Source organism: Oreochromis niloticus, linkage group LG20, assembly GCF_001858045.2.
Source record: "Oreochromis niloticus isolate F11D_XX linkage group LG20, O_niloticus_UMD_NMBU, whole genome shotgun sequence".
In the NCBI taxonomy this organism is placed as follows: Eukaryota; Metazoa; Chordata; class Actinopteri; order Cichliformes; family Cichlidae; genus Oreochromis; species Oreochromis niloticus.
The window spans coordinates 35,173,036-35,190,973 of NC_031984.2; the positions used below are offsets into that span (position 1 = coordinate 35,173,036).

Here is a 17,938-nt window from a genome sequence, read left to right on the forward strand (position 1 = left end):
AGCTGATCGGCTTTTCTGTCTTGTTTGTTTATCGCCCACTTTGCGCCAGAAAGAGGAAACCAGCGGATGTCGCGTTAAACAACAGCAGCACCTTTAAGCTTGATCAGCTGTTGTTAGAATTTATTTAATATTAATTTCTAGTGTCAGCTGATGTTTGCTGGAGCCACAGCTGTAAAGCTGCTGGTCATGATGTCGGTTTGGATATGTGGTGAGAGGGAAACATGCAGATGAAACCAGGAGATGTCCTTACTGAATCATCAGAGCTGAACAGGTGATGGAGAAACAGGTTTACCTTTTAGGTGACATGGATGAGTTGAAGGGAAGTTATGAACTGTTTCTGAGAGACAAATAACACCAGGATGCTTTTCTATGTAGCTGACAGCTGGTAACTGTGCAGGGGCGGGTCTAGCAAAGTTTTGCCAGGGGGCCAGGTAGGGCATTAACAGGGAAAGGGGGGCACAAAGAAATACTTTTCTTTCTTACTCTCATTTAAAATGTCTCGCTTTTAAAAAAATAATTATCTGAATCTTAAAACCAAAGTTTTCATCTGATGTAAAATGTATAGAAATCATAAATATACCAAAAGACAGGGTACATCACTGTCACAACAGCGTTTGTTTTCATTCAAAGGCTTTATGGCTTTTCCTATAATACCTGGTGGGCCGGTCTCTAGTCAAAATGCCCGGGCCGATTTTTTGTCCCAGTCCTGCCCTGGGATAATGTATTGCTGGTAATGCTGGGAAAAGTTTCACACAAGTGTAAATGGATCATTAAAGATTCATAGGGTAGGGTAGACGGCTTGTTACACTTTCTACGCATGAATTGCTGATAATTGATACGCCTTTCAATAAACATTTCTCTATTAAATCAGAGCTTAAGGTGCTGCCTCCAAATGGGAAATGTTTTCATTTTTGCATTTACTTGGAACTAAAAGCCATTACCATCAACAACAGTCTGATACATTGTATGGGTATGTTTCCCCTACATAGATAATAATGGGGTTTTAGTAAAATATAATTTTTTGAAAGGATACACACGTAAACACATAGTAAGGGTCAAAAATTTTAGAACACCCCAGTTTTTCCACTTATTTATTGCAGTTCAAGTCGTTCAAGTCCAATGAACAGCTTTATATGGTACAAAAGTGGTGAACTGCCAGAGGTTAAAAAAAGGCAAGGTTACCTAAAACTGAAAAATAACGTACATTTCAGAATGATACAACATGGGTTAACAATTTAATCTGTTCTGCAACAATGGAGATTGATCAAGCCTTGAAAGCTGCTGCTACTAATTCCTACTGCTGTTCCAACATTTCTGGATTACGTCCAACCTCCTCTGTCTGCATAAAAGCAGTGTTGGAACACACTGTGGTACCAAACCCTCGTCAGCATCAGTTGAACAGTGTTGTACTGTAAGGTGTCAGAGACTACAGTTTCCTTCACCATCCAAAGGCTCAGAAACAAACTGTGACAAGAAGAGGTCTGCAGACCCAAAGACACAATCAGAGGACAAGTTTCTGAGAGTTAACAGCTTGTGTGATCGGTGGCTCACAGGACAACTCCAATTGCTTATTTTTACTATTCTTTCATTTCAGAGTGCAATGAGACATCAAACTTCATAATTTTCCAAAAAAATCTGGAAAAATTGGGGTCTTGTATAGCTTTTGACCATTAAAAAAATTATTTATGTATGTTTTTTCAGATAGAGATGTCAGTAAGTTTAAAAATGAACACCACCTAATGCCCCCATGAATTTGAAGCAGTGATAAATACTATGAAATATTTTACATACGAGCAGTGAAAGGAATGAATTTACAGTACTATAATCCTGTAGCTATTGTTAAAGCCAAAACAACCCAACTGTGGACAGATTCCAAATTCCATGGCTGTAATTTTTGTATTTCTAACTGATGTGTCATTGATATCATTACAAAGGACAGCCATGGAATTTGCCTACGTCTTTTTTGCAAGATTGAGAATAAAGATGAACAACATTAATATTAAACTGAACTGCTCTCCATATTAAATCGTGATGCTCAATCATCCAGGAAAGGAACGTCTTATGGTCTCTATTTAAAGGTTGCTAGTCTTGATCCAGTAACTCTATAACTCACTCAAAGTCACACAAGTCAGAGGAGTACAATCTCTGTGAGATCAGTTTATGCTTCAACACAAACTATTGTGCCAAGACATAAAGAAACAAAAACCCACTGCCTTTCCATGCCCTCTTGATAAACATTTGAACCTAGCTAACACATGGCTTTAGCTTTTAATAACTCTCCTTTAAAAAAAAATCTACTAATATTGTATTATCTTTTAATATAAAAACAACAACATGAAAAATGACCCTGGTCCATAAAAAGTACAAAGTACTTCCTCTCCTCAAACTTTTGTATTTTCCACAAACTGACCACTCCAAAACACAGACAGACTGTCAGGTCAACAGTGTCCTCTAATGTGGCAGCAACAATGTAGCAATGTGGCATCCAACCCAACTCTACCCCACAGTGTCGGTGTCCTGCATAGGCCAGTTTAGACCCTTCTTTGGGTGCTGAAGTGCCCCCAAATGTCATCACAGCACACCTAAAAATAACTATCAGTAGTAAGAGTAATGTATAGTATTAATTTCTGGCTTTGTGTTCACCTACAGGATAGAATGAAAACAGGTTTAGCGGTCCAGTGTTGTTGGTATCATACTGTCATACTCACACAGAGGTGTTGTGTGTGACACAAACTGGTGCTGTATAACTGGTGCTTTTTTTACTCCGGGAGAATAGAAAAGCACTATATAAGAATCAGTCCATTTACCATTTAAAATTAAATGGTTAGACCCCCGAATTTAAATTTGGAATGTAAAAAGGCTACATTATTACTACTACCGTTAATATTAATTACAAGGCACAGTATGCATGAGATTTTCAATGGGGGCTGAGCCCACCTAAAGGTTTGATCCTAGAGCTGCCCTGGTGTCCTGTTTTAGGATCGCAACAACACCATTGTTGCAAAAGTGCTTGCTGCCAACAGAAAAAAAATCAAGGAAAAGGTTGCATTTAACTTTTATTGCTCAACAGGAAAACACAAAGACTTTAGATGCTACTGAAAACCATCTTACTCTTCCCGCAGAGGTCCGAGGAATCTCCCGGGAATAGTGATTTATGGAAAACTGATTGGTCAGTAGGTGGTTTCATACCTACTGATCTCTAATCTGGAACCTAACCTGCCCTACAACGATTACCCTGACAATTTAACCCAATAAGAGCTGAATCACGTTCACAGCTGAAAACCCTCCAGTTACTTGGATAATCCAGAATCCTTCTGTGTAGCACAGGTCTCTGGTGTCCATTCCTGGTTTTAGTTTGAGTATCGTAGTCCTCCTTTCAGTTTATCTTGCCCGCCTTGTGTCTCCTGCGTCTCTGTTTGAGCTGTTCTCGTGTTTTGGTTATTTCCTGTTTTATTTTGGTAGCCTTTGTTATCTCTTGAGTTTAAGATTCAATTTTCTTCCCCTACTCTTGTTTCTACCAGACAGACTGTCAGGTCAAATATGTGATATCACAGAATTACACAGTACTCTCTATGTGGCAATAACAAGCAATGTGACAACTGACACAGGTCAACCATGCTCCAAGCTCTAGTGTCCGGCAATTTCCTCTCCTCTAATACAGGACTGCTCAAACCTGGGACTGGTGCTTGTCTTCTTCCTTTTCTTTATCTCTTATGGCCACCAGTGAAAACCTCTGATAGGGACATGCATCACAATACACACAAGTATATTCTTCTAATGTTTCTTCACATTGCTCTGCAGCATACATTTCTTAGACCAGCAGAGGTCGCTGTACACCCTTCTCATGTATTGTGTGCAGCATTAATTGAAATGTAAATGATCCATATTTGATTTTTAATTGTTTATTTTGATGTCATGATATTTGCTGTAAATCTGTTCCAAATAGTTTTTTTTTTCTTTTCGAGCAAACAAAGAAAACTTTGAGGAACTGATTTTAACATTTTAGAACCTTTAAAGTTCTTCATGTCTTGGTTCCAAAATATATACTAGAACTGCTTTTCCTGTACACACCCGCAAATCCTCAGGACCTGGTTAGGGACGAATGAGCTTGAAAGGCATTTCTTTTTTAATCTATAGCAGGGTAGTCAACTCCAGGCCTCGAGGGCCGGTGTCCTGCAGGTTTTAGATCTCACCCTGTGTCAGTACATCTGAATCACACGATTAGTCCATTACCAGGCCTCTGTAGAACTTCAAGACATGTTGAAGAGGTCATTTAGCCATTTCAATCAGCTGTGTTGGATCAAGGACACATCTAAAACCTGCAGGACACCGGCCCTCGAGGCCTGGAGCTGCCTACCCCTGCTCAATAAGGTTTAATAAGTTGCTGGCTCACCCTTTTTCATGTATAATAGCTTCAAGCCTTTTGGGAAGGCTTTCCACAAGGTTGCAGAGTGTTTAGGGTAATCTTTGAGCATCTCCCAGAAGCGTATTTGTGAGGTCAGACACTAATTTTGGATGAGAAGGCCTCGTTCGGAGTTTAAGCTCTAATTCATCCCAAAGGTGTCCTGGCAGGTTGAGGCCAGGACTCAGGCCACACACCAAACCCACTCGTCCACGTCTCCGTTGACCTTGCTTTGTTGCATTAGTGCACATGTGTAAACAGGATGGGGTCATCCCTAAACCATAAAGTTGGGAGGATGTCATTGTCCCAAATGTCTTGGTGTGCTGCATCTGACACTTTGCATTTGATGATGTTAGGCTTGCATGCAGCTGCTTGTTGATGGAAACCCATTCCATTAAACTTTCTACACATTGTTCTTGAGCCAATCTGGAGGTCACATGAAGTTTGGAGGGCTCATGAAGTTTGGAGGGCTGTAGGGATCAACTCTGCAGACAGTTTGTGACCTCTGCATACCCCTCAGCATCCGCTGACCCTGCTGTCATTCTCAGTCACTTCCACTTTGTTAAAACACTACAAACAGCTGACTTTGGAATATTTAGCAGCAAGGATAACTGGACTTGTTGCACAGGTGGCATCCTATCATGGTACCACGGTGGAACTCGCTGAGCTACTGAGAGCACTGTGGGAGAGTATATGTATATATAAAATATATAAACATGCATATGTGTACGTGTATCTTATTCTAATTGTGATATTGCACAGGAGTCTTGATTTAGTCTTATTTCTTTTATTTATGTTGGGAAGCATGATGCAAATCAGTGGAGCTGACTGAAAACACATGTTACGTAAAACGTTAGCGACCACAATACTGATACCACAGTTAACATGACTTACAAACTGTCTGCTCACGTACGTTTGCCCACTAAATAGAGTTAAAACGATTCCTAAAATCGGCTCGATTACTAGCTATCATTAGCTAATTTTAGCTTTCAGAACTGCTAGTCCGGTACAGCCCGAGTTCCAGCACCAGCCAAGGAGCTGATGTACCTTATTGTAAACTCAAGTTTCATAGTCTGGTTCATTTGTGGTTCAATGTTTGTGTACAATGAAGTACAACTCCAAATCCAGGTGAGAAGAGTCAAGTAAATGTTGAGTGTTAATGTCCAGCAGCCCATATTCAGTTATAATCTGTTCTAAACTCTACTGTCAATGATGTTCCACCTTTTACAAAGACAGAGAGCGAGCAGGAAGGAGAGCGGTACGAGGTGAGAGCTGGCATGTAGTCTAAGTGAACATCGCAGTTATAATGCTAAGCTAGGTTTAGCACTATAAGTGCTGTGTGTGTTTGTGGCAGTGCAAAGATGAAACAAGGACGATGGAGAGAGAGGACAGACTGAGGTGGAAAAATAAATGTTGAACAAAAAATGTAAAAATCACAAAATGTATGGATGCTTCACTGCACAGTTAAAAATGTCAGCAAACAGTCTACATAGAAGCATCCATGGATACGAACAGTAGCCATTAACGGGACCACTGCACTCCAAACACAGCTGGAATAAAATACCTGCTACTGCTCGGAAATCGATTTCCCCACTTTTGGATACAGAGTACCCACTGCCCCGTGTGAGTCTGCACAATAAAGTGAGAGTCTGTGTGAATCTGAAAACTTTAATTTAATAAATGTAATACCTCAACAAGAATTGGAAGGAATTTCTCCAAACTGACAAAAATCAAAGATCCACTTCACAGTGACATTGTGTGTTTTGTGAAGAGGCCGTTACTAAACAGATGTAAAATCACAAAGCAGCTAATTATTAATCATTTGATAATTTATTCTGTACAACACTGGCTGATGGTTTCTGAGTGTCTCTGTAAAAATGAAATGAAAGATCGGGTCAAATGGATCTGACTACAAACAGGTAGAGCAGTCCCCACCAACAGCACATCCCTAAAAACAGATGTATATACACCATGCATAAAGACATATGTACTCTTTTTTTCTGTACGTGTGTTGGGAGTACATGTCTACTCTGAACATTATGCAGAGACAGCCACAGTGTTGGATACAAACTGCTGCTCCAATCCCAAATATACATCTTCTATCAGTAGCCTTAAAAAACAAACTGCAGGTTCATGAACTTAACCCTGGAGAACCAATAGGGTCAGATCCAACCCCATTGGTTTTCTAGGGAACCCATGGGGTCAAATTTGACCCCATGGGTTCTCCAGGGTTAAAAAGCTAGTTTTTATTTGCAATAAGTTCCTGATTATCAGAGAGGCTAAAAACCACCACAGAGAATTCAAGTCCCGCATTCTGCCAGTGTTTCACATTGTGAGGAGCAGTCACACAGCCATACAGTAATTCACACATGAGAACATAATTAATATACTCCAAACTACATAACACAGAAAACACAGTGCAATATTCACATCTATATACCCCTTTATACAGCCATGTTTCCATGCAGACAGCTAGTGTTTCTTTGTCTTCTCCTTTTTCTTCTTCTCTTGATATTCAAGGATCTTTTTGTGAAACACTCCTACAGGACAAAGGAAATGCAAATCAGGTTGGACTTTTGCTGCAGCAATATTACCAAAGAAGTCAAGTGCATGACTTAACATAAGTCACAAATGTGAGGACTTGCTTGACTAATCTTAAATAATGACTTGACTTTATATTCATAGCACAATATTTGGGCATCAGACTTAGACTTTATTTGAAATGGTGGAAAGTTGAAGAGCAATGAAGTTTAAATGTATTATATGCTTAACCAGAAAGAGAGTAACGAAGCCTAATGATCAGAGAGCTATACTGTACACACGCACAGATTATATCTCTACATGTCAGGGACCCAATAGAGATGTGGCGTACAACACTAGAGGCTAACTTCAAGCCCATAGCGCAAGTCACCATCAAGTGTGGGATCTACCAATGAGACGCTCTATCATGTCATCATTTCCTCCTTTATCTTGCTCAGACTCCTAACATACTAGTGTACATGGTTGTAGGTGTTGCACCCAACCTCATGTGGCTCTTACTCTATTCCAACCAAATGATTGGTTCAGTGCAGCACAATCACATTGTCACAGGCCTTTCCCTCTGTTCCTGTCATTTGCTCTTGAATTGTTGACCAGATTCTGGTGGTGGTGCTCCCACTTGGGTATTGTATCACTTCCTTGTTATCATTGTATGATTTATACTCCAGGGTTAAACTGGGCAGAACAGTTCAGGTGTCCATAAGTTACGTTTGTGGTAGTTCAGCATCAAGCTAGTGCTACTCAAGAGAAACAAGCATGAAAAGAGTCAGGGTTTTTCAAAGCAAAGTTTCACAAAAAGCTCAACAAACATCTGCAAACACACACTGCGTGTTTGCAGACGTGTCCCTCCCTCACTTTTATGCTCATTGTGTCAGATGTTTAACTACTCCTCAGCCTCCTTTACTAATAACAAAAAGTTGTAGCCTATTTGCAGCTCTGGAGGCCAGGATTAGTGACTTGACCCGGCTTAGCACCCTGGAAAATCCTGTGGCTAGCCAGGCCCATGTAGTCAGTGGGGTCAAAGGTAGCTGTGGCAGGGGTGTGGTCTCTGGCCTGCTGCAGTGGAGGGGTGGTGCCAGGATGACAGAGGGACAGGTGATTATGATGGGACTAATGACTCTCTACCCTTTTATAGTGATGCAGGAGACTGGTGAGAGAGGAGTGTGTAGTGGAGCCTAAGGGATTAGATGTTCCACTAGAGAAGTCTCGTGATGACACCCTATGCACAGCCTTTGACCAAATGATAGATATTGATGTTCACATGGTGCTCCCAGGATGGTATTCCAAAAGAAATACTGAGAGCACATCGTTCATGTATCGCACACTGAAAGAACTACACGAATGAGTGGGCATTAAAGACTATAGACTGAAACTTTATAATCACAGCTCATATATTTTACAAAACATGCACAGTGAAAAGTACAATTCAGTTCAATTCAATTCAATTTTATTTATATAGCGCCAAATCACAACAAAAGTCGCCTCAAGGCGCTTTATATTGTACAATAGATCGCACAATAATAAAGACAGAGAAAACCCCAACAATCATATCATATGACCCCCTATGAGCAAGCACTTTGGCGACAGTGGGAAGGAAAAACTCCCTTTTAACAGGAAGAAACCTCCGGCAGAACCAGGCTCAGGGAGGGGCGGGGCCATCTGCTGTGATTGGTTGGGGTGAAGAAGGAAAACAGGATGAAAGACATGCCCAATCCCAGGGACTCACACAGAGTGTGAGTCCCTGGGATTGGGATTACTTCCTTTGTTTATGAGCTGTAGTTGAGTGCTAACCTTGCTGTGGTCCAGGCTGCTGCTGCTCCACCTCCTGGATAAACAAGTCAAACATCTGCGTCTGAATGAACTTCTTGACAAAGTGTCGAGTGACCTTGGGCTCGATTGCCTTGTAGAAGCTTCTCTTATCAAACACCCCACGCTCTCCAGCGCGTCCGTACTTTACATATGAGGCATAATGGCCGACTGTTTTCACGAAGAATTGCAGGAAGGCTTCAGAAACCACTCGGTTTAGCTCCTCCCCCACTGAAGGAGAGGACAGAAAGCATTTAAGAATCATTGTGAAGAAACACTGTGCTACATGTGTTCATGTGCTGCTGTTCACCCACCTGATGCATTTTGTCTTTTACTTAGAGCCTCTAATATTTCAGACTGGAGCTTTGAAGGCAGGATAGAGCCTTCATCACCAATCTGCAATTGTGACAGAAATGCTTTTGTTAGCTACAAATCTTGACCTAAGGATGTTAATATTTTCGGTTTTTCATAATTTGACAACTCTTACTGAAACAATGAATGGGTCCTTTTTATCCTCAGACAAATCCACCACCAGCAGCTGTGTTACACACAAAAAAAGCACCAGAGTAAGGACAGAGTGCCAATATTAACACCGTCTTTTTGGTTGTTTTTATGGTCTCCATGTTAACTCACATCAGTCTGGTCAGTGACTTGATCCAGCAGGCGCTTCTGGACTCCCAGTAAATAGGGGGTAGGTGCCATCACTACATCGATGAGGATTTCTGGAACAATGGAGATGAAGGTATGCTGCCAGGTGAAAGGGTAGAGGAGGGCTGCTACTGCATGAATGACCTGAGACAATGTGCTGCAGACAGAGAGAGTCGACATCAGATGTGGTATCCTGATGGCAGCACATGTTTGTGATTAAAAAAAGATTTTTCTCTTCTTCTTCTATGGTTTAAGTACATGTAGCTGCGCCTCACTCAATGTTTTTCACCCTTATTATGTTAAGCAGCAGACTGAAAGGTGTAGACACAAATACACGCTGCTTCATGTATTTATTTGAGTTTTCTTTTCAAACAATAAACATGTATTATCATTTGAAATTATGTACCCGATGCGACAAGAACTGAGATGTCATGGAGGAGATGTTACAGCAATGCTGAAAATGCATACATTGCATAGATGTACCAGAGACACTAAACTGAGCAGTTGGCAGTGTTTCGTGTTGTGTAATCAAACTACAGCTACGCTGTGCAGTAAATGACATAAAAGTATACTTGGTATGATTAAAGTACGTGTGTGAGTGTATAGACGATGTGATATACCCAAGTTCATCTGCGATGAAAATGATCCGTCTCTCCAAGACAGCCGCTGCAAACACCAGCAGCACTTGCTGGTCCGTCAGGCAGTCAAAGAGCGTGGCAAAGTTGACGTGTTCCAGCCAGGAATCCAGCGGCCGGGTCAGACTGATGATCTGGTGGAAAGTCACCACTGTCACAAATATGTCAACAGTGGTGCCAGCATGTCATCACTCAACTGACAGGGCTCTGCTTTCCAACTCTTTCTATATCACCATTTCTTTATATTTATTCTTCTTCCACTTTGAAAATCAGCATGTTTAGAAAACTGCCCATAAAAATGTCTTTACAAAGCCAGAGAACCATGGTGTCCCCCACCCTGAGGCCTGGTCACAAACAATGACCACCATCAGTGAATACCTGAGATGACTGTGAGCTGTTGAAACATGGTCTATGACGGGTGTCAGGTTTCTGCTCTGAGACAGAGGCTGGGCAATGTAAAACATGTTCAGACAAGTCCTCAGAAACATGCCAGCCTGAGGGATCTCTTATAGTCCCTGGGTTACTGCTCCGTGTGACCTGCCTAATGTAGTTGAAATACCTTTAACTTCTTAACATATATATTATTTTACGAATAGAGGTGTATGGTTAGTGGGCTTTTCAGCTCTTCCATGTGTGCCGTTTCCCTCTTGAAATTGAGACATCTACTCGACGACTGTAAAATCTCCTTGATCACTGCAGAGGGCATTCCTACCAGCATGCATCATTTTAGGCTGTCTGCAGTTTGCTTCCATACATCGTTTACTGCTGCTTTGTCTCTAAATGCTTACTGCCACACTGACACTTGTTATTTTCAGTGCACAGGGGGCTTACATGACGTGGCTACATTAAAATCATTCAGATCACTCATTACAATCAACTCAGCTGTGAACTGCTGCCATTTCTTGACCTCAACATTCACATTTTGGCTACAAAAAGAAAAAAGGAAAGTTTTTTCTCAGCACCAATGATGCTACAAATGCTAGGTATGTAATTAACAGTGTCAAATTATTTTAAGGCGCTGACATTATATGTTTAGCATTTGTCTTATCATGTCATTTTAATGCAAAAAAAAAAAATGCCACTTAATTTTAAGAAAAAAAATGTATTTCTGAAATCACGAAAATGTTTGTGAGGTCTGAACTTTTGCCAATTTTAGTAACAATTAATGTTACATTAGTCACATTTGTTGTCTTTGTCACAAGTTTAACAAGTAGCACCTGTTGAAGTTACTGAATTCAGTCCTGAACAGTTTACATGTTTGTAGGCAGTTCCAACAGTTCCAACAGCATTGCACTAAATATACCTCAAAGCTGAGATTTCAGGTCAAACAGGGCATGAAAACAAACAGTCCAACGTCAACACATAGGCTTACTTCTTTTTTTCAAAACCATTTATATCAGAGGTGGGAAACGTCCGGCCTCCGGGCCGTACACGCCCCGCGGACTGCAAAGCAATAAATTTATATACATTTTTATAAATGTATGCACTTATAGCATGGGTAAAGAAGAAATCTGCAAAAAAAATATTGTCAGTCATTAGTTTTCTGAGATCAAACACACAGCTACGTATGTCCAAGTCAAACTCAGGGTCAGTGAATACAGCACGTGATGTACGTCATTACGTGACTGACACAGATAACAAAGGATGAATCATGGCAGGAAAGGGAAGGTGGATGCAGAATGCCGCATATTCCAGGATAAAAGAAAAATGCGCTTTCAAGTCAAAGTTAACGCTCTTTGTAACGAGCAGCTTTCACACGACCACAGCGTGACCGGGAGAATATTACACGTGTGAGTTTTCTGGTGAGTGAATAGCCAAGAAGCTGAAACCTCAGTAGTTGCAGACGTTTTTGGTCTTTCTTTTTTGTATCCCTAAGTATGTGTCTGTAACAGTATGGCCCTCTGAGAACTATATAAAAATTTAAATGGCCCTTCACATGAAAAAGGTTCTCAGCCCTGATTTATACAGACGGAGAACTGAAATGAACCAGAAAACACAGATAATAAACTCACAGACATGACAACCTGAGCTACACACATTTTAAAGGATCACTGTACTGTGCTTTGAACAAAAAGAGCTATTCTGAGTCTAAACTTTGAAAACTAATGGAGTTAGAAGACGAGCTAAATGACAGTCTTTTCTTAATAGACATCAAAGAGGCGCTTGCTCTGACCTCAGTGCCCGACTCAGGAATGAAGCTCTTAATCTCCACTGTGTTCCCTGGTGCTGGGAATGGAGCTTCTCTAAGTTTCTGCATGAATGGATAGATCATGGCCATGGAGATCTGCCGGCGCTTCTCCACCTCGTCGAATATCTGCACACATGGGAGAGAACAGTCACGAACTCAAAGTATGACTTGTGCCAAAGCAAGATTATTTTACTTTACTTATGTTGTTATTGGCTTAAATATATAATTTCATTTTATTCTGTTTGATGGACGAGCTGTCTCAAATCCTCACAGTCAGTAACACAATTAGTTAATCATTTATTATCTACCTTCACACTTGAACACATGACATACTGCTCTGCCTCTCGGAGGAAGCAGACGCATCTTTCACCCTCTCCTTTCCCTTATCTTCTCTGCTTGCTGCTTCTGTGTCCTTGTCTGGTCTCGTCTGACTCTAACCCTGAGAGAGCCTCTCATTCTCGCTCTTGTTCTCTAAAACCTAAAGAAGAAGAACTATGGATTTGATCAACTGGTCCCTGAATGCAATTGACACCCTTTTATGACACCCTGGAATGTCATAATTACGAAGCAGGATTTCATCTTCAAATTCAGGGTTCATTCTCTGTTTTTCTGTACCAAACACGTTTCTCTTCTTCCTCACTACTGGGTATATCGCCATGGTAACTCATGCTGCAACCATAACCTATTGCGGAGCAGATTATGTTCCAGATTAGAGATCAACAGGTATGAAGTCACTGACTATTGACCAATAATTTCTCTGGAAATTAGTATCAGCAATCCTATAAGACAGTACTGTAGTAATAATATATAGTACATAGTATGATAGTAAGAGGGTCTAAAGTCTTTTAATAGTCTCTAATATTTTCTTGTTTCCCAGGCGATCTGTAAAAAATACAAATTCTGAAACTTTACTGATTTTTTTCCTGCTGGTTACAAACTATTGTACAACAGTTTTATTGTTCTGTAAACATTCTCACATATGATAATGACAGAGTTGTGATACTGATTAGTCAGCTCTCTTTCTTGGCTTCAAATACGCTAACATTTACTAAAACAGCATCGGTCTTTTTAACCAAAGCACATAGAGTTCTCGTGGATTCATTCATCTTGCTTTCAGACTGTATTATGTGTTTAAGTTCCTCATGTATTTCCAACAGTATAGTTTTATCTTGCTTCATAAAAGCAGTTGCTTTACTGAAAGTACACATAACTGTGATTGAATTGAACTGAATTTGACCAATTTAATTTATATATATAGCACCAAATCACAACAACAGCCACCTCAAGGCCCTTAATCCTAACCCCAACACCACCCTTTTCATGTGAATATGCAGGGAAAATCCATAATGAGTTGATAAAAGCTTCTTGTGACCGTGTATTCTGACTGCCGATGTTTGGGCAAGTGAATCAAGATAAGAGGAAGATGCCCTGGGTGTGTTGAACTTGCTTATAGGGGCTTGGTGCCAACTAAACCAAGTACTATTAACTGCTACCAAAGTGATCTGACTATGCACAACCTCTGCAACAAGTTTCCTAAAATTCATCCAATTTTCCTTCAAGAGCTGTTGTGCTGAACTCACCTTGGAGAAGAGCCCAAAACAAGCCAGTGTACTAATGATGCAGTAAGCTTCAGGTGGTCGCGCTCCTCGCCCTCCTGGCTGTGGATCGCAGAGTGAAACAAACATCAAACAGCAGTTTCCAAATGAGGACACTTCGCAAAGGACAGCTTCTGAACACTGACCAATAATCTCCTGCAGTATCCATTTCTTCTGCTGCCATCGATCTCAGTCAGAACAAAGGAGAAGGTCTCACTGAAAATGGACAACAACAACTGAAAACAGGGGCTGTAGGCTGGTTTACACAGAACTGAACCCTGAATACTGCTCAAAGGTTAAAGACCACCTGATTGACATGTATTACCTGTGGTACTCTGTCAAAGGAGCCCAGTTGATGCCTTCTGGGAAACAAAACAGTGTGATTGCCTTTAAAGTCTTCTCCTCCTCCTCCTTCTGAGATCTCGCCATTCCATCTCTCTGCAAGTAAATACAACAGTTTCCAAATAGATACGTACATCATATGTACAACTGATTATAACTGTACAATTGTACAATACAAAATTAAAGGAATACTTTTTAATCAGAGTATATCATTAAGTTAACTGAACCTCTCTGATATTGATTTGGTCAATTAAGTAGAAGAGCAGGTCGTTTCAGCTGCTTTGGTGTTAATGGATGGCGACAGAGGCTTTCTTGTAGTCAATGCACATTGTGCACAGGTTGGTCAGTCGGGTCTGACAGTCTTGAATGACTGCTCTATCTACCAGTGGATAGTTTTGGCCCTCTGGTGTTAGTGCCAATTCCTTCTGGGTCCTGCTCATGTATTGCCATGCCATATACCTGTTCATCTTATCTGCTACGATGCCTGATGTTAGCTTCCATGTTCTGCTGAGGCAGATTATTAGCCAGTAGTTGGATAGGACGGGACCCCTTTGTGGGGATCAGGACTGTCCGGGCTTTCAGTTAGACAGTGGGTTCACGTGATGTTAGAGCCAGTGCTATCCCTTCTCTCCAACCCTTTATGAGTGTCTTCAGCCTTGGTGAGGTTCAGAGGCTGACTGCTGGTAGACCGAGCAGTCAGCCGAGACCGCAAGACTAGGCTGACCGACCTGTGCACTGCCTGGATTGATTACAAGAAGGCCTATGACTCTGTGCCTCACACCTGGATCCTGGAATGCCGAGAACTACACAAGATCAACAGGACCCTAAGAGCCTTCATCAGGAACTCAATGGGGATGTGGCGTACAACACTAGAGGCCAACTTCAAGCCCATAGCACAAGTCACCATCAAGTGTGGGATCCAAGGAGATGCTCTGTCCCCACTGCAGTTCTGCATAGGCCTGAACCCCCTCAGTGAGATCATTAACAAGACTGGCTACGGATACCGACTACGGAACGGAGCAGTTGTCAGCCACCTCCTGTACATGGATGACATCAAGCTGTACGCCAAGAGTGAACGAGACATCGATTCACTGATACACACTACCAGGATATACAGCAATGACATCAGAATGTCATTTGGATTGGAGAAGTGTAGTCGGATAATAAAGAAGAGAGGCAAGGTAGTTCAAACTAAGGGGATCAAACAACCAGAAGGAAATATTGAAGACCTAGAGGACAGTTACAAGTACCTGCAGAGGGTCAGGCAAGTCCTGAGGAGTCAGCTGAACGGTAAGAACAAGATCCGGGCCATCCACACCTACGCCCTGCCCATGATCAGGTACCCTGCTGGGGTAATAAGCTGGCCAAAGGAGGAGACAGAAGTCACCTTAAGTCCAGCACCCTGAAGCTGTACGCTAAGCTGAAGGAAGGAGGCCAGGACTGCTGAGTGTCAGCACCATGGTCCAGGATGAACAAACATCCACGAATACATCACGAAGATGGCCCCAAGTGACAGCGTGCTCAGTCAATACCTCAGGCAGCAGAAACCCAAGAAAGAGGAGGAAGAGGAGGAACCATCATGGAAGGACAGGCCCCTGCACCGTATGTACCACCGGCAGATAGAGGAGGTGGCTGATAACCAGAAATCCTACCAGTGGCTGGACAAAGCTGGACTGAAAGACAGCACAGAGGCACTAATCATGGCAGCACAGGAACAAGCTCTGAGCACAAGATCCATAGAGGCTGGGGTCTATCACACCAGGCAAGACCCCAGGTGCAGGCTGTGTAAAGATGCCCCAGAGACAATCCAGCACATAACAGCAGGGTGCAAGATGCTAGCAGGCAGGACATACATGGAACACCATAACCAAGTGGCCGGCATAGTGTACAGGAACATCTGTGCCGAGTATAACCTGGAAGTCCCGAGGTCAAAATGGGAGACGCCCTCAAGGGTGGTGGAGAATGACCGAGCTAAGATCCTGTGGGACTTCCAGATACAGACGGACAAAATGGTGGTGGCTAACCAACCGGACATAGTGGTGGTGGACAAGCAGGAGAAGATGACCGCAGTGATCGATGTAGCAATACCAAATGACAGCAACATCAGGAACATCGAGAAGCTTCAGAAGTACCAAGGGCTCAGAGAAGAGCTGGAGAAGATGTGGTAACAGTGGTCCCAGTGGTAATCAGAGCACTAGGTGCGGTGACTCCCAAGCTAGGCAAGTGGCTCCAGCAGATCCCAGGAACAACATCGGAGATCTCTGTCCAGCAGAGCGCAGTCCTGGGAACAGCTAAGATACTGCACAGGACCCAGAGCTCCCACACACAACCACACACACACACGTCACAAACATATTTGGCCTTCACGATCATACTGACCTTGGGAAACTGGTAGGTAATCTGAGGTTCGTAGGTATTGCTGTCCTTGGCCTTCTTGAGGCTGACCACCACCAGATACTCAAAGAAGTACTGACCACTGGCATAGCGGTGCTGCCTGGTTGTGTTCTCTGCTGCCTCCATGCCAGATGGCTCTGTAAGCTCAGGCTCTTTGACTCCTACGTGAAAATAAATTTTAAAAAAAGCACAAACACATTTAGTGTGCTTGATCATGCATTGCCCAATAGATCTTATTTCTATGAATAGAGCACAACAGTTAGAAATTGGAGAAGTTACAACATTAAAGATACCATATATGATACACACACGCGCACACACACACACACACACACACTCTAATGAGAGATATGAGAGAGAGAAATGCGAAACACCAGCTACTGTTAGACAGAGCAGTCCTTTGAGACTGACAAACCTATTCAACCTATGACTCGATGCATCACACATGGAACCTGGAATGTCTAGAACTACAGTCTACAGAGCTTGGAAAGAAAATCGTCTGGACTTCTTTAAGTTTCTGTAGTCAGTATCCATTGGCAGTGACCTGGCTGAGGGATTCAGGCCTGTACAGAGGACAGAGCAGCTCCTCCTCAGTAAATCCTGCACTTCATGCAGAGTTGTGCTATTGAAGTTGGCCTCTAGTGTTGTTCGCCCCATCCCAGTCTGATGCCTGATGAAAGCTCTTAGATCATGCATAGTTCTAGTCATTCCAGGATTTATGTTTGTGACAGAGTCATAAGCCTTCTTGTAGTTAATCTAGGTTGTGCACAGTTGGTCAGTCTGGTCTAAAAGTCTCAAGTGACTGTTCTATCTACCAGAAGTAGTTGATAACTAAAATGCTGGACCTTGTCTTCAGCAGTCAATTATGTCAGTGGATACTGGATTTTCTCAGTGATGGTCCACAGACGGTAAGACTTGTACCCCACACCTTCACGACCCTGACCCTCAGCACAGGGGCTGTGCAAAGTTGTGTGCTCAGGATGCTCCTCTGCGCCCTGTATACTCAAGACCGTCTGCATCTACAACCTGAAAATATGATCATCAAGTTTGCTGACGACACAACTGTGATGGTACTCAACTCAAATAGGAATGAGGTTGGCTACAGACATGAGGTGCACAGTCTGAGGGGTGCTCCCATCATTGATTTGAAGTGGCAGAGAGGGAGCGCTCTACTGAAAATAGGGAGTGAGGAGAGAGTGCCTTGCTTCAAATTTCTGGGAGTTACCATCAGTGAAGACTTTAAATGGATAGTCAACTTTCCTGCTATTATAAAAAAAAAAAGAGGCACAAAACATTTTCTCATAACATTGAGGAAGGTCCACCTGGAGTCTTTCTACCACCGGTCAATCGAAGGCATCCTAACGTATTGTATAACTGTCTGGTTTAGGAA

General features: G+C 42.2%; 1 protein-coding gene across 3 annotated transcripts in view; it reads right to left on the bottom strand.

Annotated features, from left to right (window-relative positions):
* Nucleotides 1–6,056: 6,056 nt before the first annotated feature.
* dennd2da (DENN/MADD domain containing 2Da) overlaps nucleotides 6,057–17,938 on the bottom strand; it is a 31,587-nt gene continuing 19,705 nt past the window's right edge. For all 3 annotated transcript variants that reach the window (XM_005458781.4, XM_005458780.4, XM_003454264.5), the window contains 11 exons: nucleotides 16,534–16,709; nucleotides 14,138–14,250; nucleotides 13,959–14,028; nucleotides 13,798–13,875; nucleotides 12,203–12,343; nucleotides 10,015–10,163; nucleotides 9,380–9,551; nucleotides 9,234–9,284; nucleotides 9,061–9,142; nucleotides 8,732–8,977; nucleotides 6,057–6,942 (listed from right to left, as the gene is read on the bottom strand). In XM_005458781.4, the coding sequence (XP_005458838.1) occupies nucleotides 6,875–6,942; nucleotides 8,732–8,977; nucleotides 9,061–9,142; nucleotides 9,234–9,284; nucleotides 9,380–9,551; nucleotides 10,015–10,163; nucleotides 12,203–12,343; nucleotides 13,798–13,875; nucleotides 13,959–14,028; nucleotides 14,138–14,250; nucleotides 16,534–16,709 (1,346 nt within the window). In that variant the 3' untranslated portion in view covers nucleotides 6,057–6,874. The remainder of the gene's footprint in view (nucleotides 6,943–8,731; nucleotides 8,978–9,060; nucleotides 9,143–9,233; nucleotides 9,285–9,379; nucleotides 9,552–10,014; nucleotides 10,164–12,202; nucleotides 12,344–13,797; nucleotides 13,876–13,958; nucleotides 14,029–14,137; nucleotides 14,251–16,533; nucleotides 16,710–17,938) is intronic.